Raw genomic sequence first — 22,817 nt, 5'->3', positions numbered from 1 at the left:
GTGGGAAACAGTGGGGGGGGAATTATTTAGGCTAGGCATCTTAACAAACCCCTTACTAACTTCACGGGGACCCGCCTTCATTTTATTACAAGGTACTGCATACAGTATACTTTTAATCTTCTGTTCCAAAAAATATAAGCCAAACCAGAAAGTTTAACATCTTTAAATACAAACGACCGAGGAAGAGCTGGGTTGTTGTTGTTTTTTCGAGAACCGTTGCTTTGTGGCAGAAATCGATCTTGGGGTGGGTGGTGGGTGGGGGGGAAACAAGTTAGAAAAACCAGCAAAAAGAACAACCACCCCTCTCGTTCAAGAACCGATGAACTTTGTGCACACAAATTTGGCCCCTTGCGAAACAACCACACAAGGGCAGGGCGGTCAAAGGCCCAGGAAAGCTTCCCTGGAGGAATGCCAAAGGCCAAAAACCACAAAATTCCCAGCCTTTTTTGGGTGGGGGTGGGGCGGTGACAGGCAGCAGCATTGTGTGTCCTGTATCAAGAAACTGTAGAGTTGTGTTCTTCTAACAAGGGCGCGAATGCCGGCTAACGTTGGCGCAGAAGTAGGAGATCCTACCAGGATCCTAACCGCATCACATTTTGGCTTCGGTGATTGCAAATTGCGTTGCTGTTGTGTTGACTTTTTGTTGTTGTTTGTTGAGAAAGAAAGACGGGAGGAGGAAAGAGCTTAACAGTGAAAAAAATAGCCAAACGATATTGAAACCGAAGCAATACCAACTCAGCCACCCCCGGGTTGCCATTTGGCACGCCGGATTTTGCTTTTGGGATGGGCAGAGGTGCCGAAAGTGGGATCCAAACCGGAGATGAAGATCGATTCCAGTCTGCCAACAACCCCCCCCCCGTCCCCCCGCCAAAAAAACCTACAATGGCCCGGCCTCAAAAAGTCCTCGAAAGTTTGAAAAGAGCACCCCCTCCTGGCTGCTTTTAAGCGGAGCCGATGGCCGCGCGGATTGAAGTGCCAACTTCCGGACGGTTTGCCAGGATGGCTGTCTGAAACTCGGCGGGGTAGCGGGCTGAGAGGCTGGCCAGCAACGTGATCAGGAGGTTCCTGGCTTCTGCAGAGAGCGAAAAGAAAGGAAGTTAGGAAAGAAATAATGAAGGATTATAAACTGAACAAGCAAATAACGGAAGGTTTCAATCTCTCTCTATAAAAGCAAATACCGCTCACGCAACATCACAAAATCTCCAGAACTGTAAAGCCTAAAAAACTTGAAATTGGGCCCGTATGTTCCTCTTGGCTTCTAGGGGCTCACTAAGAAAGGATTTTATCAAATGACCATCAGAGCATTTAAGAGTATTTCCTATATTATTATTACTATTATTAACACGCTCTGATGTTAAGGAGTTCTATTCCCCCTCCCCACCTGCAAAGAAATCTGTTCCAAATGCAAAACACAAACAGAAGAGTTTCAGTTTCACAGCCCCATCGGTTGAGCTAATCCACGCCCAGGCTCCTTGCTGTCTCCTTACTCACACAGCGAATGCTCTTTCAGTTTCCAAAGAGCCCTCAATTCCCTCACACACTGACAGGACACTAGCCAGATGAATAACGATGGATGCTGGTAGGCAGATATTATAATTTAATAAAAATACGTGTATTATTACTAGAATTATATAAGCTTGTTAAATGAAACAAACATGATTAATACTATTTAATTTGCCTCAAAATATATGACACTCAGGTGCCACGCTGTTCACGCACTGATATATGTGTAAAACTTGAGGGGGCAGGAGGGAAGGAAAGCTGGCAAGGTTGCGGTGCTCAGCTGGCACAGAGGTCTTCCTCGTCTTGGCCCTTAAGTAGAGGGCGAGGCAGACTTTAAAAAGCCCGATTACAGGAACTCCTTGACTTACAACCACAATGGAACCCCAAAATTCTCTTCCTAAGCGAGACCTCTGTAAAGCAAATTTTATTCCCCTCCCCGTTTTACGACTTTCCTTGCCGCCATTGTCAAACTGAATCCCTGCAGTTGTTAAGTTGGGGACAAGCGGTTTTTAAGTGAATCTGGCTTCCCCTTTAACTCGGCTTGTCTGAAGGTCGCAAAAGGGGATCACGACCGTCGTAACTACAGATCAGTTGCCGGATTCAAGAATCAAGAGTGTTTGAATTTTGGATCACGTAACTGCGGGGATGGTGCTACGGTTGTTAAGTGTGAAAACTGGCCCTAAGTCGCTTTTTTCCCCCAGGCGCCATCGTAAATTCAGTCACTAAGCGGACTGCCGTAGGTGGAGGACTCCCGGTATATTTGTCTCCCTGCTAGTAAATAAAAAGAGATTTACTCGCCCTTCAGAGGTTGTCAGGAGGAGAGCTTGGGTTTGTCTATATATGGAGGGTTTCGCAACGTGGCCCCTTTAAGATGGTGGACTTCCACTCCCAGAATTCCCCAGCCAGCCCTAACAGCCACGGTGATTCACTTAACAACCGTGGCACCAAAAAGGTCATAAAACGGAGCAAAAATTCACTTAATAACTGTCTTGCTTAGCAACAAAAATTAGGGGCTCAATTACCGTCAAAGGTCAAGGAGTACTTCTAACTTATTCAGTTCTGCTGTGGCCTGTCAGCGGCCAGCAGAGCTGGCAACAGACTCAGACAGTGAGGAGGTTGGGGAGGAACCTGGGCCAGTCCTGGAGTCTGGGGGAGGCTCTGACGAGGGCTCTGCGTCGGAGGCAGAGATGGGGCCAGGGCCTTCCGACATTTCCCTGCTGCCTATGGAGTCAGAGATCAGTGGGGAAGAAGAACAGCTGGAGCCTGTTCCCAGTGTGCTCATGCACAGAGCTGCCAGGAGAAGGGAACAGTTAAGGAACAAGGGTCGACTCATGAGTAAGGGCACAGGTGGACGGTGAATGGCCCCTCCCAGAGGGAATAAAGAGGAGGTGAAAGGGGAGTGGTGTTTGCAGGAGACAATTAGTTCAATTCATTAGGGTGGAGATCTATTCCTGACTCCTTGTCAAGCCATTGCTGCTACAGTGTGGCGTTTGGAATATATCGGCCTGGCAACTCTCCCGGCCTGTTAAAGGTCTGTGGCTGTGAAATCTCACGAAAGACTGTGTTTGCCGGGAATTTGCTGGAGAGGGAATTAATTCCCTTTAACCTAAATAAAAGGGGCTTTGTTGTGGCGAGGGGTCTACCGCATGATCTTGGGAAGCCTGGGTCAGAACAGGTGCTGATGGGGGCCCCCCCATCCTGCTGGATTCACCGTAGCTGCCCCGTTCACCGATCCAGACAGATCAGATGGCCGTGGGGAGTGGGGGGTATCACAGGGAAACTCTGCCCACCCTGGAAGTCACATCACGTACCTGTCGATAGATTCTTGCAACCCAGGACGGATCCGCTGCTTCTCACGATCTCCGGAATCTTTTGCAATACCTTTGCAGGGAGAAGTGGGTGGGAAAAAAGAACCACCAGAAAACTGCATCACAGGGAACCCTCGACTTTCAACCCCAAGAAGTCCTCACGTTACGATCACAGTTGAGCCCAGGATTTATGTGGCGGCGAAACACTTGCTCAGGGAGTTTTGTCCCTTTTCACAGCTTTTCTTGCCAGAGTTGTTAGAAGGGAATCGCGGCAGCCGTCAGGCGATTGTTAAGCGAATCCAGCTGCCTCGTTGACTTTGCCCATCAGGAGGTCACAAAAGGGGGACCATGTGACCCTGGGATGCTGCGGCCATCATAAATACGAGTTGGTTGCCTAGCGTCTGAAGTTTGATTGTGTGACCACAACCATTGTTAAGTGTGAAAAACGTTTCTAAGTCGCTTTTTTTCAAGGCCGTTGTTAACTTTGAATGGACACTAAATGAACAGTTGTAAGTCAAGGTGTGCCTGTATTTGTTTAGTGGCCGTTCAAAGTTACAACGGCCCTGAAGAAAGTGACTTAACGGCTGTTTTTCACACTTACGACTAATACCACTCTGTAAGGCCTTAGTAAGGCCACACCTAGAGGACTGCATCCAGTTTTGGTCACCACATTGTAAAAAAGGATGTTGAAACTCTGGAAAAAGGGCAGAGAAGAGCAACCAGGATGGTGAGGGAACTGGAAGCTAAAACATACAACTAACGGTTGCAGGAACTGGGCCTCGCTAATCTAGGGAAAAGAAGGACCGGGGGAGACATGACAGCAGTCTTCTAATATTTGAGGGGCTGCCACAGGGAGGAAGAAGGGGTCAAGCTATTTTCCAAGGCACCTGAAGGCCAGGCAAGGAATAATGGATGGAAACTGATCCAGGAGATTCAACCTGGAAATAAGCAGGAATTTTCTGACTGTGAGAACCATCAACTGAAGGAACAGAAGTTGCCTTCGGAAGTTGTTGGAGCTTCATCCTTGGAAGCTTTCAAGAGGAGGCTGGACTGCCCTCTGTCAGAAATGGTGTAGGGTCTCCTGCTTGGGCAGGGGGTTGGACTAGATGACCTACAAGGTCCCTTCTAACTCTGATTATCTGTTATGGGTGTATTACTGCCAGTGGAAGCTGGAGCAGAAGGGCAGCCTACCTTTCTTCTTTGTAAACATGGAAAAATCTCTCCAACTTTCCAAAACATGGAAAAATAAAGGATCCAATTCCAGGAATGGCAGGGGAATGGCCTACAACTTCAGCTTTGGGGTTTTATACAGGAATCCACCCCACGTACAGGTAGTCCTCGACTTACGACCACTATTCGGTTCCAAATATGTGTGTGTGTGTACACACACACACACACACACACACACACACACCTTAAGTGAATTTTGTCTCATTTTACGATCTTTCTTGCCACAGTTGTTTAGCAAATAGCTGGAGTCATGGAGTTAGGAACACGACCGTTAAGTGAATCCGGCTTCCCCCTTGACTTTGCTTGTTAGAAGGTCGCCAAAGGGGATCATTTGACCCCGGGGCACCGCGACCATCGTAAGTATGAAACGGTTGCCAAGCGCCTCAATTTTGATCAGGTAACCATGGGGCCACTGCTGCGGTTGTTAAGTATAAAAAAATGGCCCTAAGTCACTTTTTTTCAGTACCATTTTTGAACCGCCATTAAATGAACTGTGGTCTACAGATAGTCCTCAACTTAAAGCCGTTCCTTTAGTGACCATTAAAAAGTTACAACGGCCCTGAACAAAGCGACTTACAACCGTTTGTCCTCCTGAGGCTCATGGAGTCAAAATTTGGACCCCTCGGCAACTGGTATGTATTTATGACAGTCACAGTGTGTCCCCGGGGCCGTGATCTGTCTTTTGCGACCTTCCGATGGCCAGAACCAACGGGGGAAGCCAGATTTGTTAAACAACTGCACGGTTCGCTTAACGATGGCAGCGACGTGCTTCACTATGGCAAGAGGCGGTCATAAGGGGTGCAACTCGTTTCAGGATGGCCTCGCTTAGCCACAGAAATGTGGGGCTCAACTGTCGTAAGTTGAGGCTTCCTTCTCAAAGCAGGGCTGAGACGACGAGCTAAGGGGAAACCAACTTGAGCGGGAGCCAATCGCCTAAATTAGGGCAGGGGTGGGATTCAGCCGATTTGGCCCGGTTTGGGTGAACTGGATATTAAATTTACATCAGGTTCACCGAACCAGGAGTTGAACCGACTGGCTGGCCCCGCCTACCCCTCCTCTCCCGGAGTCTCCACGCGGCCCGTTTTGGATGCAGGTCTCCGCGCGGCCCGTTTGGATGCGTGGAGGCTCTGGGAGGGGGGAAAAGGGCTCTCCAGGAAGTTCCGGAAGTCCCAAAACGGGCCTGATTCCGGCTTCCGGAGGCTCTCCCAGAGACCTGAGGAAAGCCTCCGGACTCTGGGAAAGGCAAAAAATGGCCGAACTGGAAATTCCGGTAGGCCACACCCACCATGGCCAGGCCTACCCAGCAACCAGACAGAGAACCGGTAGTTGGGATTTTTGAATCCTACCCCTAAATCAGGGATGTCAAACTTGGTTTCGTTGCGGGCCACATCAGGTTTGCGTTTGACTTCGGAGAGCCGGGGTGTATGTGGGTGTATTTCTGGCATGGCCACGGTGGGCCTTTGACGTAGGCTCAAGATGCGTTTCTTTCCCTTCTTTCTTTCCGCAGGTGTTCACCATAAACCTTCCCCCAAATCTTCTACCAGATGTTATAGGCAAACATTTATTACTTATTCTTCTTACTCCGCTAAACTTTTTATTTCTAAATTTATCACCCCATTGTTTAATAGTACGTTGCTCTTCCGGGCAGAAAAGCTATTTACATCTATTGTATTTTTTATTATTCAACTAATAAGTAAAAACACAACGGCATAAAATAACACGAGATCTAACAGCTGAGGTAAATTTCCAGGATAGTATGGTGGAACATGGGGTCACGGCCGTAATCCGCTCCAGGACTAAGGTTGCAACCCAATTTGGTTGTGACCGAAAGCACGGCCATCTGTGCATGTACGGACCCCCCCGCCCCAAAAATGGCGCCCGAAGGGGAAATCACCACAGCAATTTTCGGGTTTGCTTGGTTGCCACCCAAAGATCTGTTCGTGACCAGAAGCAAAACAGAAGCAAAAATTCTGGTCGTCACAGAAGTGTTTGTGACGCCAGGTTCCATTGTATATAGCCGTGATGGCGAACCTATGGTGCGCGTACCACAAGCGGCACGCAGAGCCATTTGTGCTGGCATGCAAGCCGCAGGCAAACTTACCTCACTGTGCATGCACGCGCCTCACAGCTTATTTTTTTTCTGGTTGGTTTGAGGCCTTTTTTTGGCCTCCCAGAGGCTTGGAAACAGCCTCTGCAAGGCTTTTCAGGATGAATTATAGGCCTGTTTTGTCACTTCCTAATAATACCGGAAGTGATGAAACAGGCCTATAATTTGTTCTGAATAGACTTGCATGGGCTTTTTTCAAGCCTTTGGAAGGCCGAAAAAGGCCTTAAACCAGCCAAAAAATCAGCTGCGAGGCGCATTGCAGGAAAGAGGGTGGCAGGGAGGTGGGGATTGCACGCGCATGCGCAGAGGGCATGCACATTGTATTCTGGGTTCTGGCACATGACAATTTTTAGCACAGGAGCCCAAAAAGGTTAGCCACCACTGGTATATAGAAATGGCTGTCAATTATAGATACAGAATAGAATGTATAGAATACAGAATAGTTGACTGTAGATTAAAAGGATCTAAAATACATAAAATCTGGCATTAAACTGTAGTGTTTACACAAGGGGTTGCTTGTTTCCTATCTAGATCAGGTACTTACTTGAGGCCACATAATTGTAATCCAGTCCAATCCAGGTCTCCTGCAGCACACTGCTGGCCGAAAACGGGCCATGTGGAGGCCTTCTGTGGCCCTTCCGTGGCCTGTTTTGGCTGGCAGAGGTATTGCAAGCCAGTCCTTTGATATTTCCATTCACACAGGCCAGATTTAAGTACCCTGCAGGCCGGATCCAGCCCGAAGGCCTGTGGGCCGGCAACCGCCGTGGCATGTAAAAAACCTGGCCCGTGTAAACAAGCGAATCCCCATCCACACGAAACCACGTTCCCTCCTCCGCTCCGTGGAAAAAACCTCCCTCCATGGAACCGGTCCCTGGTGCCCCAAAAGTTGAAGGTTGCTGCCCCTAAGACCTGCCCCTTCCTGGTGGGACAGAGACCTACCTGCGATGGGTCATTTTCATAGATAAAGGTGATGCAACGGTAGATGGTTTTATACTCCTCAAAGTCCTCTCTCAGTGGCAGGGCGCGAAGCAGGACAGGGAAAACCTGTCAATAAGAGGGTCAGAAGACGGAAGGCAGCAATTCAAGGGTCAGAGGTTCATGATCCTATAGGGATCCTAACATGGCTTGGCTCCTTACCAAGCCAGAAACAAGTAAACCTACATTTCCTCATGGAGTAAACCAGGGTTTCTCCAAACTTGGCAACTTTTAAGACTTGTGGACTTCAACTCCCAGAATTCCCCAGATGGCATGTTTGGTATTTCTTGGTTTAAATAGAGTTAGTATTGCTTAGTGCTTAAGGTGCCGGTCTAGAAAGCAGGAGATGGTGAGTTGTAGTTCTAGGCATGAAAACCAGATGGATGACTGGGCCAATTAGCAGGAGACTGTGAATGCTAGTTTCACCTTAGGCATGGAAGCCATCCGAGTGTCTTTTGACCAGTCATTAAGAGTCTGGGAGCTCTAGTTCCACCTTAGGCATGGAAGGCGGCTGGGTGTCTTTGGGCCAATCATGAGGCGCCTATGAGCTCTAGTTCCACCTTAGGCATGAAAGCTGCCTAGGTGTCCTTGGGCCAACGATCAGAAGCCTGGGAATTCTAGTTCACCTTAGGCACAGAACCCGTCTGGGTGTCCTTGGGCCAACGATCAGAAGCCTGGGAATTCTAGTTCACCTTAGGCACAGAACCCGTGTGAGTGTCCTTGGGCCAACGATCAGAAGCCTGGGAATTCTAGTTCACCTTAGGCACAGAACCCGCCTGGGTGTCCTTGGGCCAACGATCAGAAGCCTGGGAATTCTAGTTCACCTTAGGCACAGAACCCGTGTGAGTGTCCTTGGGCCAACGATCAGAAGCCTGGGAATTCTAGTTCACCTTAGGCACAGAACCCGTGTGAGTGTCCTTGGGCCAACGATCAGAAGCTTGGGAATTCTAGTTCACCTTAGGCAGAGAACCCATGTGAGTGTCCTTGGACCAACCATCAGAAGCCTGGGAATTCTAGTTCACCTTAGGCACAAAACCCATCTGGGTGTCCTTGGGCCAACCATCAGAAGCCTGGGAGTTCTAGTTCCACACCTCGGCCACGGGAGCCAGCTGAGTGACTTTGGGCCAATCACCAGGTGACTGTGAATTTTAGTCCTGCCTTAGCCATGAAACCTGGCTGGGTATCTCTGAACCAATTATCAGGAGATGATGGTGACTTCTAGTCCTGCCTTAGGCCTGAAAACTAACTCTCAGAATTAACCCACCTCACAGGGTTGTGATGAGGAAAAGAGGAAGGAGATTAAGTACGTTCTCCGCCTTGAGTTACGGACCAAGTAATAAAAGCGGGATTGAATACAATAAATAAAATTGCATACAATAAATAAAACAAACTGTATTCAAATTGAATACAATAAATAAAACAAGGTAGATAATTCCACCTTACGAGGCAGGATGGAAGAATACCTCCTTCTCCAGTTTCTCTCCATGGGCTGAAGCCCTGCGGATCTTCCCTGCACACTCACACAAGACCCACAAAAAATTATATTTGACCTGTTCAATGGGCATCCTTCCAGGATTGGCCATTATCATCCTTGCGATGGCTCCACACACGTTGTCGATTACTCGGTTGTTTTTCTCTTGAGAAATGAGGTTGGATAAAAGCGCCAGAATTTGGGGGTAGTGTCTGGCCAGGTCAAACGAAATTAAGGAAAAAAATAATAATTGTATACGTGTGTTGTGTTGTTTGTGTAGAGAAAGGCACATACATACACACAGTTCCTTTCCGGGGCAATTAAATGTGTTGCGCTACACAGCTAGTTCTCGATGTGCGACCACAACTCAGCCCAGAATTTCTCTCGCTAAGGGAGACCGTCATTCAATGAGTTTTGCCCCATTCAACTACCTTCCTTGCACACCATTGTAAAGCGAATCACTGTGGTTGTTAAGTGAATCTGGCTTCCCCCGTTGACTTTGCTCATCAGAAAGGGAATCAAGTGACCCCGGGAGGATGGGACCGTCATAAATACGAGTCGGTGGCCAAGCGCCTGAATTTTGATCATGTGACTGCGGGGATGCCACGACGGTCGCTAAGTGTGAAAAACGCTCCTAAGACGCTTTTCTTCAGTTCCACTGTGACTTTGAATGGTCCCTAAATAGACTGTTAAGTCAAGGACTAGCTATATACGTAAAATTAATTAACAGAATCTCGGAGGGCTCAAGGTATGAATCTCCCACCGTCTCTTTTCCAGCCTGATATGATAGAGGAGGTTGGTCTTTGAGTTTCTTCCTCTGTCCGTTGTGCAGCTCTGGGCCAGGCCCCCTCTTATCTAACCATTTCGTAGGCTGGATCTTCTTCCTGGTCCCCCAAGGCTATTCCCGCCATATGATATCAGGCCCCTCCCCAGGCGGATGGGATCAAGGATACTCGAACATGGCTTCCCTGCTGTGCTCCACCAGGACACCCAGCCCGAAGACGGCGTTGCTGCACACCTCCTGGTCTTTGTCGTGGGCCGCCCCCAACAGCGCAGGGAGCAGGTGGCACACGAAAGAGCTGGAGGCCCCTTCCAGGCCCTGGACCGTCTCTGCAATGATGCCTATGGCGAAGGACTTGTCCGCGGCGGAGCAGGAAGGTCTCTGCAAAAGGAGGGCAGGAAGGAAGGGGAGGAATGAGGAGGAAAAGAAGGAAGGAAGGAGATAGGAAAGAAGGAAGGGAGGGAGGGAGGGAGGGGATAGGAATGAGGAGAAGGAATGAAGGAAGGAGATAGGAAGGAAAAGGAAGGAGATAGGAATGAGAAGGAAAGAAGGAAGGAAGGAGATAGGAAGGAAAAGGAAGGAAGGAGATAGGAATGAGGGGACGGAAGGAAGGAAGGGGATAGGAATGAAGGGAAGGAAGGAAGGAGATAGGAAGAAGGAAGGAAAGAAGGAAGGAGACAGGAATGAGAAGGAAGGAAGGAAAGAAGGAAGGAAGAAGACAGGAAGGAGGAGAAGGGAGGAAGGAGATAGGAATGACGAGAAGGAATGAAGGAAGGAAGGAAGGAGATAGGAATGAGAAGGAAGGGAGGGAGAAAAGAAAGAGGGGAGGAAGGAGAAAGAAGGAAGTTAGAAAAGAGAGAGGAAGGAAGCAAGGAAAGAGGAAGGAGGAAGGAAGAAGAAAGCAAAGAAAGCGGGAAGGAAAAGAAAGGACATAAAAGAGGGAGGGAAGGAAGGAAGGAAGGAAAGGAGATAGGAATTAGAAGGAAGGAAGGAAAGAAGGAAGGAATGAGGGGAAGGAAGGAAAGAAGGAATAGGAATGAGGGGAAGGAAGGAAAGAAGGAATAGGAATGAGGAGAATGAAGGAAGGAGATAGGAATGGGAAGGAAGAGGAAGGAAGGAAGGAGATAGGAAGGAGAAGGAAGGAGATAGGAAAGAAAAGGAAGGGAGGGAGGAAGGAAAGAGGGAAGGAAGGAGAAAGAAGGAAGTTAGAAAAGAGGGAGGAAGGAAACAAGGAAAGAGGAAGGGAGGAAGGAACGGAGGGAGGAAGGAAGAAGAAAGCAAAGAAAGCAGGAAGGAAAAAGACGGGAGACATAAAAGAGGGCGGGAAGGAAGAAGGAAGGAAGGAAGGAAAGAGGGAAGAAAAAAAGAAGATATATAAAAGATGGTGGATGAAAGAAGGAGGGAAGGAAAACACAGGTAGATATAAAAGAGGGAGAGAGGGAGGGAAGAGGGAAGGAAAAAGAAGGAAGATATAAAGGGAAGGAGGGAGGAAGGGAAGAAGGAAACAAGGCCCCCATTTCCACCAGTGGACGGTCATGTCAGAGAATGACTCCGGGGGAAGGAAGGCAAACCGATTGAGGACCTTAAAAAAAGGAAAAGAAATAGCTCACCATCTTGCTCAGGAGTAGCGGCAAGAGGCCGGCGAAGTAGGGGGCAAAGACGTCCCCCCCGGTCACTTCAGCGAGGACTGGGATCAATTCCCCGGCGTACTCAATCAGCATGCAGTCGTATTCTGCCTGCTGGAGAGAGAGAGAGAGAGAGAGAGAGAGATGAGGTTTTTGGCGTTCCTCGAACCCAGGACCCCACTTCTCCCTCACCTCCACCGGAGGCCCAAGACGGGAGATCTCAAACCCTAAGCTAGGGTGGGGGATGCGGGGGTGGTGGTGGAGCTACTCTACTACTCACCTTTGGGCAGGTGTAGCCAGGCCTCGCACACCCCGACACCTGCCTCACCGGCCCATTTCTTCGGCAGCCGTCAAGGCTTTCCTGAAGGCCTCCGGAGCTGATAACAAAGCTCAGGATCGATCCAGAGCTCCGTTATCGGCTGCAGAGGCCTTCGGGGAAGCCTTGCCGGCTGCAGAAGAAGAAGTAGTAGTCCCCGAAGGCCTCTGACGGCGAAAAGGGAGCGATACGTTCAAGCGAGGTCAGTCAGTGGAGGACATCCCCCGAAAATAAGCCCCGGTGCCTTTTTTCGGGTGGTTAAAAAAAAATTATGGCAGGGTCTTATTTTCGGGGAAACGCGGTATATACAGTATATTGCTTAACATGGAGGCTTGCAAAATGAACGCTGCCGTCGTTAAATGAACGTCGACATTGTTAAATGGGATCTGAAGGGTATATTTCCAATCTTACTTCGTCATCATCATCATCTTCATCGTCCTCGTCGTCCTGACAGGTTACCTACAGAGAGGAAGGAGAGCGAAAATTCACTTTTTTACATGCCGAATCAGTTTTGCTCGCCCACAAAGACGCCCACAAAGATGCCAACTGTTGCTAAGCGAGGCCAACTGGGTGAGTTTAGGCCCATTTGGGGGGCTTCGGCCAGCGTTGTTAAGCGTCCAGTGACTCGTGCGGTCATTAAGCGAATCCGGCTTCCCCACTTGACCCCGCTTGCCAGGAGATCGCATTAGGGGGATGGCGTGGATGCCGCGGCCGTCGTTAAGTACGAGTCGGGCTGCCAAGCGCCTGAAACTTCGATCGCGTGAACACCGGGAGGGTGAAAAAAAAATGGCCGTAACTTTGAGCGGTCACTGAAGGGAAGGCTGTAAGTCGAGGAGTATCCGTAATGAAGTGGAGGAAGTGGGGGGGGAGGGGAAGAGGAAGCGGAGGAAGGCTCACTTTCTGTTCCAGCAGCTCCCGCACCAGCCTGCAGAGGTTGGTCAGTTGGGCCGGCTCGTGCAGGACATCCCCTTTGCACTCCTTCACCACTTTGGCCAGGACCTCCAGGATGGCCATGACCACTTCGCGCTCGTGGTCCTCCTTTGCCCCCTTCACGTAGACGGGCAGCAGGGTGGACACCAGCTTCTGAAATGCTGTTTGGGAAGGAGGGAGGGAGGGAGGGAAGAAGGAAGGAAGGAAGGAAGGAAGGAAGGAAGGAGGTGGGAATGAGAAAAAAGGAAGGATAGAGGAGAAGGAAGGATAGAGTAAGGGTGATGGGAATGAGAGGGAGGGAGGGAGGAGAGAAGAGAGGTGGAAGGAAGGAAGGAAGGAAGTGGGAATGAGAAAGAAGGGAGGGGAGGGAGGACAGAAGAGGGGAGGGAGGAAGGAGGGAGAGAGAAGGGAATGAGAAGGAAGGAAGGATAGAGGAGAAGGAAGGATAGAGTAAGGGTGATGGGAATGAGAGGGAGGGAGGGAGGAGAGAAGAGAGGTGGAAGGAAGGAAGGAAGGAAGGAAGGAAGGAAGGAAGGAAGGAAGGAAGGAAGGAAGTGGGAATGAGAAAGAAGGGAGGGGGAGGGAGGACAGAAGAGGGGAGGGAGGAAGGAGGGAGAGAGAAGGGAATGAGAAGGAAGGAAGGATAGAGGAGAAGGAAGGATAGAGTAAGGGTGGATGGGAATGAGAGGGAGGGAGGGAGGAGAGAAGAGAGGTGGAAGGAAGGAAGGAAGGAAGGAAGGGGGAATGAGAAAGAAGGGAAGGGGAGGGAGGACAGAAGAGGAGGGAGGAAGGAGGGAGAGAGAAGGGAATGAGAAGGAAGGAAGGATAGAGGAGAAGGAAGGATAGAGTAAGGGTGATGGGAATGAGAGGGAGGGAGGGAGGAGAGAAGAGAGGTGGAAGGAAGGAAGGAAGGAAGGAAGGAAGGAAGGAAGGAAGGAAGGAAGGAAGGAAGGAAGGAAGGAAGGGGGAATGAGAAAGAAGAAAGGGATGGAGGGAGGGAGAAGAAGACAGGAAGGAAGGAGAGAGGGAGAGTAAGGAAAAAAGAGAAGGAAGGACAGTAAGGGAGGTAGGAATGAGAGGGAGGGAGTAGAACAAAGGAAGGAAGGAGGGAGGGAGGGGAATGAGAAGGGAATAAAGGCAGGGAGGGGGAAAGGAAGGAAGGAGAGAGGGAGAGAGTAAGAAAAAGGAGAAGGAAGGACAAAGTAAGGGAGATGGGGAGGAGAGGAGGAGAGGGAGGAGAAAAGAAGGAAGGCAGGGATAAGGAGTAAGGAGAAAGAGAAGGAATAAGGGAGGTGGGTGGGTATGAGAAGGAAGAAAGGGAGAGAGGAAGTAAAGGACGGGAATGAGAAAGAAAAGAGAGAGGGGGAGCAAGGAAGAAGAGAAGGAAGGACGGAGTAAGGGAGGTGGGAATGAGAGGGAGAAGGAGGGGAGGGGGGGAAATGAGGGGAAAGGAAAGAGGGAGGAAGGAAGGAAGGAAGAAAAAGGAAGGGAGGTAGAGTGGGAGGAAGGAAGGGAGAGAAGGAGCAAGGAAGAAAAGGAAAAGAGGAAGGGAGGAAAGGAAGGAGGGAGGAAGAGAGGAAGGCAAGCAAAGGAATGAATAACCCCATTTTTTAAGACCACAGACCTGTCGGCCATCAGGAACAACCTGGTGCCCCCAAGAAAGTCAGACCTCTTGTTCCCAGGACCCCTCCCCCTTAGGACCCCAGCCCCAAAGGCCGAAGGCTCCCCCGGCCGTTCATCACACGTTTTCCATGAGCCCCCTCCACTTTCTAGATACCCAAATGCCGCCATCTTCCTCCCAACACGCCCGCCAGCAGGGTTTTTTTTGGGGTGGGTGGGGGGGGGGGAAGGGGCTGCCCCTCCCCATCCTCGGCCCTCCCTCCCTCACCTGCCACGTGAACTTCGGACGGCTCTTGCTTGCACACCTGATGCAGCGAAATGATGAGCTGCCCCAGGGCTCTGAACGCGGCTTTCCGTATCTGAATTTGGGGGCACTAAGAAAAGGAGGAGAGAGGTCAGAGGACACCAACCCCCACCCTGCCAAAAAAAAAAAAAAAAGTAGGACGGCCTTTACCCATTTTGGAACCGGGCAAGGCGGCCCCCCAAATTGAAGGGTTTGGAGCCACCGGAATAACAGAAAACGGGAAAATTCAGATTTGGCGGAAGGAGAGAGATCAAAACCCCGGTTCAACCAGGTCTGGACACCAGGGTGAGCGGTTATCGGTTTGCACCGGTTGCGCGAACCGGATGCTTAATTTTACGCTCGGGTTCGCCGAACTGGTAGTTCCGATGACTGGCTGGTCCTGCCCACCCCTCCCCTTCCCAGGGGTCTCCACACAGCCTGTTTTGGACGCGAGGTAAGTGCAGGGCGTGTGAGGCGGCTTGGGGAGCGTGAAAAACAGGCCTCCGGGAGGTTCTAGAACCCGGGGGAAACGGACTTCCCGTAAGTTCTAGGAGGCTGGAAACGGGCCAGAGAGCCTCCGGAGCTTGGGAGGCCATTTCTGCCCTCCCAGAGGCTCGAGAAAAAGCCTCCTTGGTCTTTTTAGCTGCCAGCAGGAAGGAAGTGGGGGAAAAGTGCATTCCCCAAGTGCCTAGATAATCGCCCCGGCAGCCCAAAGTTGTCGGCGCGCAAGAATATTACTAGAGAGAATGATCGATGACTCTTGGCTATGGATGTGTCCCATTGGAGAATATACAGCCAGGGGTTGGGAGGAAGACCAGGGTCAAGAGGGAAATGAATGACGTATTTTAATATTAGCTTCATCCAGCTGACACCAACATGGCCACTTCTAATAAATCGAATTTCTTTTCTCTAAGAGATGCGGCTAGAGACTTACGATTTGAATGTGGGTGGATTGGTTGGAATCCTGACAGCCCAGTGCAGGGAGGGTGAAAACGCCCTCGTCACCATGGTGCAGGAGGCTGACTAGGCCACGATCACCCAGCAACCAGGCAGACAACTATTACTAAAATTTCGGACCCTCCTCCCAGAAATAGTACCCTAACCAGTTAAAAAGCTTCCAATTTGGAGGCGAAGGGATACAGACAGTATATCTATATATCTATATCTATATCTATATATCTATATATCTATATCTATATCTATATAGATATATATATCTAGATTTGTTTTCTGAGGTTCTCGCGGGTATTTGTATGTGGATCTTTGGTTGTTCGGGTTTTCTTACGCGGGAGAAAACCCGAACAACCAAAGATCCACATATATCTAGATATATATATATATCTGCTGAACAAAACTCCGTACCGGCAACAGGAAGGGCATCCGGCCAGTAAACACTCAGCTCCATTCAGTTTCTCAAATTCCACCCCACAAGGGATCATGGTCATTAAAAGATGGCGATGATTAGAACTATTCAGACAGTCCTCAACGTACGACCAAGAATGGAGTCTGCTCCTTTTGAGTGGTATATCATTAACTGTTGTAAAATGGGTCGTGTCGCCGCTCGCCTTCTGGGCTTAGACACACAGTCCTTCACTTATAAACCGCAAATTAAGGCCAATGTATTCATGGCTATAAGCAAAGCACCTGTTCAATGAATTGCGTCCCAGTTTACAACCTTTTTGCCATAGTTAAGTGGATCGCTGCAGTGGTTAAGCGAATCACGTGGTCATTAAGCTAATCTGGCTTTCCTCCCCTATTGGCTCGGCTTTCCAGAAGCTGGCAGGAAGGTCACCGAAGGGGATTACGTGGCTGCAGCATATGTCAGTCATATGTACATGCCGGCTGGTAAGCGGCCAAATTTTGATCACCTGACCGCCAAGGAATGGTGCCATGGTCGTAAGCATGAAAACTGGTCATAAGTCTTTTTTTTCTAGCGCAGTTGTAACTTTGATCACTGAACAAATGGTTTGTAAGTTGTGGATTGACCTAGGACATAGTAAATCGAACCCTGGCCATTGGAGGTTTTATGACATAATGGTCATAAACCGGGTCGGTCACAGGGCCGATGTGATTTCTAAACGTTTCTTTCGTGGCGGTTGTAAAACAACCACAGTAGTCATTAAGTGAAGCAAGGTGCGGTTTTGCCGAAAAGCGGAAGTCAGTTTTCGGCAAAACAGTCATAAAACCGAATCAGCCGTAAATGTGTCCCATTCTGCCACGCCTCCAAACTTTGATCACGTGACCATGGAGGGGGCCCGGCTGCCGGAACTTCGAACCCAAGTCGTAAGTTGCTCTTTTCCCGTCATAGCTCGGAACGGTCACTAAGTAGAGGGTCGCTAGTCGAGGACTACTTGTAAGGTCCTTAAAACCTACAACGACTCGAGGCGCTTTGGCCTCGTTCAGCTTTTCTTCGGCGAGGACCCCCCCAAAGACCCCCTTCGCACCCCCGAAAACGGTTTTTCCGTCAAGGGATCGCAGACCTCCCAGCCTTACCGGAAGCAACTGGGACACTTCTTGGAACGAGGTCTCGATGTAAGGCAGGAAGGGCATACTGAGGAAAAGAGAAGACAAAAAAGGAGGGAAGGAAGAGAAAGGAAGGATTTCTCGGAGCAAAACAGCTTTTTTTCCCAAGCCTGCAGTCAGCTGTTTTTCCCAGAGTTTGCTTGGTTCTAGTCCCGCCATAGGCATGAAAGGCGGCTGGGTGACTTTGGGCCAATCGCTGGGAGACTGGGAGTTTCTAGTCCCGCCTTAGCAATGAAAGCCGATTGGCTGATTATGGGCCAATTATTCTCTCTCAGTCTAGCCCGCCTCACAGGGTTGTTGTTATGTGGAAAGACAGAGGAGGGAGTTCTTATGTATGTTTGCCGCCTCAGAGTTGTTTATAAAGTAAGAAAGGCGGGATTTAAAAAAAAAAAAAATCAAATAAATAAATAAATAAGACACACGGAATTTAGGAAAACCTGTTTAGGAAATCCAAGCTACCTCACACTGACAGCGATTTCTCCCAGGGCTATGCAGGCGTCTTCCTTCTCATCCATAAAGACGCTTCGTACGCACATCCTGGGGGGGGGAAGAAGAAAAGCTGAAGCCCCCCCACCTTAAAATGGTGAAGATTCTGAAACCCCAACCTCAAATGGAAGATTTTATGTTTCCAGTCCTCATGAAGGCCGAGGACTATTTTTCCGGACAGGGAGGCAGCCCCCAAGGAAACAAGACAGTCCTCAACTAAACGACCCCAATCGAGTCCGAAATTTCCGTGGTTAAGCGAGATGCGGGTTAAGTGAGCTTGGCCCCGTTTTACGACCTTCCTTGCCAAAGTTGCTAAGTGAATCGCCACTGCCGTTAAATGAATAACACAGTTGTTGCGAATTCTGCTTCCTCACGGACTTGGCTCGTCAGAAGGTTGCAAAAGGGGAATCGCGCGACGCTGCAACCGTCATAAAGGGGAGTCAGTTGCAAAGCGTCAGAATTTTGATCCCGTGAGCGTGGGAGAATGCCGTAGCAGTCGTTAAAAGTGTGAAAAACGTTCCTATTTTGACTTTTTTCCAACACCGTCATTAACTTTGAACGGTCACTAAAGGAACCATTGTAAGTCGAGGACTATCTGTACAAGCTCAGAAACTGGGAAGGATAGTAAGAAACTCACATTCATGCCGCTATCTGATAACTATCCGTCCTGAGAAGCAAACGGGAGCTTTGTTTTGCAGGATGAAACCAATTTGTGCGATAAAATGAATTTTTGTTGGACAAAATAAATATGGGAGCTCAATAAACCCTCCTGAGATGAGAAAATTACCCCAAAGACTCCTCATCTTCCTCATCTTCCTCGTCGGTAAGAGATTCTTCTTCTACCTCTGCTTCCTCTTCCTCATCATCGAATAATAGGAAGGAATCTTCTGAACTGAGGGGAAGCTATGAAAAAGAGAGAAAAAATAATGCTATGAGAAACAAGAGAATTTATGCCCGACAAAACGTATTACAACAACAAATCAAAGACTTAGAAATACAATTACAAAAAACCCCTAAGATCCAAGGACTACAAAACCAGTTAATATTAGCCAAACATAAGCTGAATTTAATTGAACAAGATAAAATAGAAGTTAGCTTGAGAAGGTCCAAACAAAAGAAAAAGAGAGAAAAAAGCGACTTCGGTTAGCGACGATCCACCATCTTCACCAAATATCAAAGCAGCCCGGCTGGTTAGAATCCCGAATCAAACGAACCACCTCTGTGGCTTCGGGAATCTAACCAGGGTTGAGTTTTTCCTGGCTAAAATTAATCCGGAGGCTTAAGAAACGAACAGAAACAAAAACCCGAGTTTAAAAGAAAAACTCCCCAAAGAAGATTGTGTTTTATTCAGCAAATTTAGAAAATCTTAGAAGCGGAACCTTAGAAGTAGAATGACAATGAAAAGAATGGGGAGAAGGAATGTCTCTACCTCACGATTGAACCGTGGGGTCCTGGGTGGTCTCTGAGCTGGTTTGTTTTCTCGCGGACGTCTCACGACCCAACTAGGCAACAATATCAGTGCTACGAGGGAGTCGGGTTTGCGGAGTAGAGGAGGAGGAGGAAGACTGTGGGGTCCTTGGTGCTCTGAACTGGTTTGTTTTCTTGCAGATATCTAATGACCCAACTAGGTAACAATATCAGTGCTACGAGGGAGTAGTGTTTGCAGAGTGGAGGAGGAGAACTATGGGGTCCTTGGTGCTCTTTGAGCTGGTTTTCTCGCAGACATCTAATGACCCAGCTAGGTAACAATATCAGTGCTACAAGGTTTGTGGAGTGGAGGAGGAGGAAGAAAACTGTGGAGTTCTTGGTGCTATATGAGCTGGTTTTCTCGTAGTCATCTCATGACCCAACTAGGTAACAGTATCAGTGCTAAAAGGGAGTAAGGTTTGCTGAGTGGAGGAGAGGAGGAGAACTGTGGGGTCCTTGTTGCTCTCTGAGCTAGTTTTCTTGCGGACGTCTCATGACCCAACTAGCTAACAATATCAGTGCTCCTTGTCCCTCAAGTGTGATTCGAGAGTCTAAAAATCAGCCATGGGAAGACCGGTTGGACTTCAACTCCCAGAATTCCCCAGCCCTGCACAGGGCTTGCCGTCTCACCTTGACGCCCTCGGTGGATTTGAGGGAATAAATCAGAAGCGTCGTTATCCGAGGCAGGTACGGGGTGATCGAATCCCCCATGACGTTTGCGAGAGAGCTGAAAAGGCTGTACCTGAAGGCGGCAGAGTTTCTGGGTTACAAAAAGTCTCGATCTGGGGCGTTGGCAACCCCCAAAAATTAACATTACAAGTGGTCTTCGACTTACAATGTCTATTTAGTGACTATTCAAAGCTACGGCGGCACTTTAAAAAGCAACACGACTGTTTTGCACTCTTATGACCCTTGCAGCAACCCCCACGGTCGGATGTTTGGCAACTGACTCGTACTTATGACAATCGCAGGGTCCTGGAGAGCAAAGTCAATGGGGAAGCCATAACAATGGGGTTATTCACTTAACCACCAGAGTGATTCCCTTAACAATGGTGGCAAGGAAGGTAAGATGGTGCAAAAATTTTTTAACAGATGTCTTGCTTAGCGGTGGAAATCTTGGCCTTGACTGTGGCCGTTAAGTTGAGGACTACATGTACACAGAGAACATTATCCCACCCCACAGCGGATGAAGGTCCTGGGGTCACCTGATCGCCATTTGCAACCTTTCTAGCTTCAAGGGGAGGCTGAATTTGCTTAAGGACAGCCTGATTCACTTAACGACTACAATGATTTGCTTAAGAACCATAGCAGGGAAGAAGGCGGAGCCTCCTCGCTGATGGACCGTAGATCGTGAGTCTCTGCAGATATGGTCCGTGCTCTTTTGTTGGAGAGCCCGATCATTACGATTAGGGGCTGAAGCCGCCTTGGAGGTGCGGCGGAGTAAGGGGAAGCTGCAAGCCAGGGTGAGGGGAGCTGCATCTCCCCTCCTGGGCTTGGTCTCCCCCCGAAGACGACTGCAGTGGTCATTTAAAATGGTCAACCTGAAGAGGAGGACTCAGCTGGATGAAGCTTTGTGCAGGAGGGAAGAAAGAGGTGGATAACATCTGAACCGGGACAACTGGGCAATACAACTAAACAAAAAGGTAAAGGTATAAAGGTAACATGGAATTTTTAAGAAAAGGAAAGCGAGCAGCGAAATTACAAAGGGACAGGAAAAAAAATAAGAAAATATTTCTGACAGCTAACTGGGGCTTCGAACCGGGAAAGGAAGAAGCCGGAAGTGAAGATTTAACTAAATTGGACTAAACTATTTTGGCAATAAACAGGTATAAAATAAAGTTGGACTTAAGATTGTCAAAAAATAATAATAAAGTTTACAAATTGGAGTCTGGACTGTGCTGGAATATTGAGGTTCGAAAAACCCTAAAAAAATAGGGGAAAAAGTGAAGACTTTGTATAATGGAGAGTGCCACCTTTTGACAAAAACTTGAGCTCAAACAAAAGGGAAAGCATCCTGTTTCTGAATGAACTTGTGTGGATATAACACTAAAGAAATACTGAAACAAAATAAGAATCTTAGAAAGTGAAAGAACCAGAATAAAGAAAAAAGCAAGGAAAGACTGACTGTGGGATTGATTGATGTTTTTGGTATAGACCCTGGGCTGGAACAATTGAGAACTTTAGAAAATTGAAAGAAGAAAGAAGGAAAGTAAAAGTGGATTTTTTGTGGACTTTAACGATCATAAAATACAAGAGTGCGTAATGATGATATCTCTTCGGGAATTAAAAATGAAACTTAAAAATATGAGAGAATTACTACAGGAAAGAGGCGAATCACTTTGCTCTGTGTTAGAAAAAATGGAAATGGCGGTTGAAGAACAAGAAGAAAGAGCTTCAGAGGAGGAGGAGTCGACTCAAGGAGAAGACATTTTAAATAGACAATTAACACAAAGAACACTACAAAGAAGTGGGGAAAGAAGGAAGGTTAAAAAGTTGAGATTTAAGAAAGTAATCAAAAGGGGGAATACCTGTGAAGTCGGGAAAGGCAGAAAGACCCAGCAGAAAAGGGGAAAGGAAGATATTAAGAAAGAGAGGGATATAAACTGGAATGAGAAAAGATATGGGGAAAAGAGGGGGAGGAGAAGCAGTAAGAAACAGGTGCATGAAATAAATACAGAAATAGTAAAATGCTGAAAAGAAATTGTTTTTTCAGAGAAAATGGTTGATGAATTAAAAAGGGGATTCTGCAGGGTGACAAGGGGTAATAGGAATATTTCTGCAATTAAAACTATTTAGAAAATAGTGTAATATAGATACTGATAACTTTTATTAACAATTAAGGGGGGAATATATGCTGCAGAATCCAAATGAAAAGATGTAATGATTATTATTGTAACTTCTTAAAAATAATGGTTTATTGGGAATCAAGATGAGGGAATAAAGGTATATTTTAATCATTGAGGTGTCACACGCAAAGCAATAAAAGGGGGGAAACCTATACTTGTTTTTTTTTCTTTAGTGTTAAAATTTGTATTAATCTAGGATTTATACAAAGAATGTGTAATGGAAAGGAAATATGACAGACTAAAGAACCAACTAAACTAATAAGTTAATATAGACTATTAAAAGCAAGGAGATACATTGGTAATCTTTATTATTATTATTAGGCAAACACATAGTTTAACTTTGTTTTTAAAACAAATACTAAAGGATTATATATTTGAAATAACTGAAATCGAAACAAAAAGATGTTTCGACTGAGATTAATGAAAGAGGCCAGAATTAATGTGTTTGTTTCTCTCCTTACTGAAAATTTAGAATGGAAAAGGTAATAATATAATTAAGTATGCATATATGAATGTATAATTGCTGTCATATTTGTATGTAAAAGTGATAACCCTGAAATATGTCATCCACTAAAAAGAAATTTTTGTTTTTAATGTGAAAAACTGAATAAAATTTGTTTAAAAAAAACCCATAGCAAAAAATAAAGTTGTATAATTGGGCACAACTTTTAGTTGTTGGATTTAATCGTGTTGTTTTTTCATCCCAGCCCTGCCTTTTTAATAGTATAGCACCTAGCCAGTCTCTATACAGGTAATCCTCAACTTGTAACCGATCGCTTAGTTCAAAGTTCAAAGTTCCAGCGTATTCCCTCAAAGCTACGTACAACCCAGATTTGAGAAGAGTCA

The 22,817-nt window shown here is 47.6% G+C and overlaps 1 protein-coding gene across 1 annotated transcript in view; it reads right to left on the bottom strand.

Annotated features, from left to right (window-relative positions):
- Nucleotides 1–655: 655 nt before the first annotated feature.
- IPO4 (importin 4) overlaps nt 656–22,817 on the bottom strand; it is a 41,195-nt gene continuing 19,033 nt past the window's right edge. The window contains 13 exon segments of the mRNA XM_087915892.1: nt 656–1,072; nt 3,315–3,384; nt 7,588–7,692; nt 9,174–9,306; nt 10,048–10,256; nt 11,486–11,614; nt 12,228–12,275; nt 12,714–12,907; nt 14,635–14,740; nt 17,143–17,200; nt 17,632–17,709; nt 18,446–18,561; nt 19,756–19,867. Coding sequence (XP_087772018.1) covers nt 942–1,072; nt 3,315–3,384; nt 7,588–7,692; nt 9,174–9,306; nt 10,048–10,256; nt 11,486–11,614; nt 12,228–12,275; nt 12,714–12,907; nt 14,635–14,740; nt 17,143–17,200; nt 17,632–17,709; nt 18,446–18,561; nt 19,756–19,867 — 1,489 coding nt within the window. The 3' untranslated portion in view covers nt 656–941.

This window comes from Pseudonaja textilis, chromosome Z, assembly GCF_049901715.1.
Source record: "Pseudonaja textilis isolate UNSWEBS1 chromosome Z, rPseTex1.2, whole genome shotgun sequence".
Classification (NCBI taxonomy): Eukaryota; Metazoa; Chordata; class Lepidosauria; order Squamata; family Elapidae; genus Pseudonaja; species Pseudonaja textilis.
Note: the sequence above shows the minus strand (reverse complement) of the source record. Positions and strands in the feature narration are given on the sequence as shown.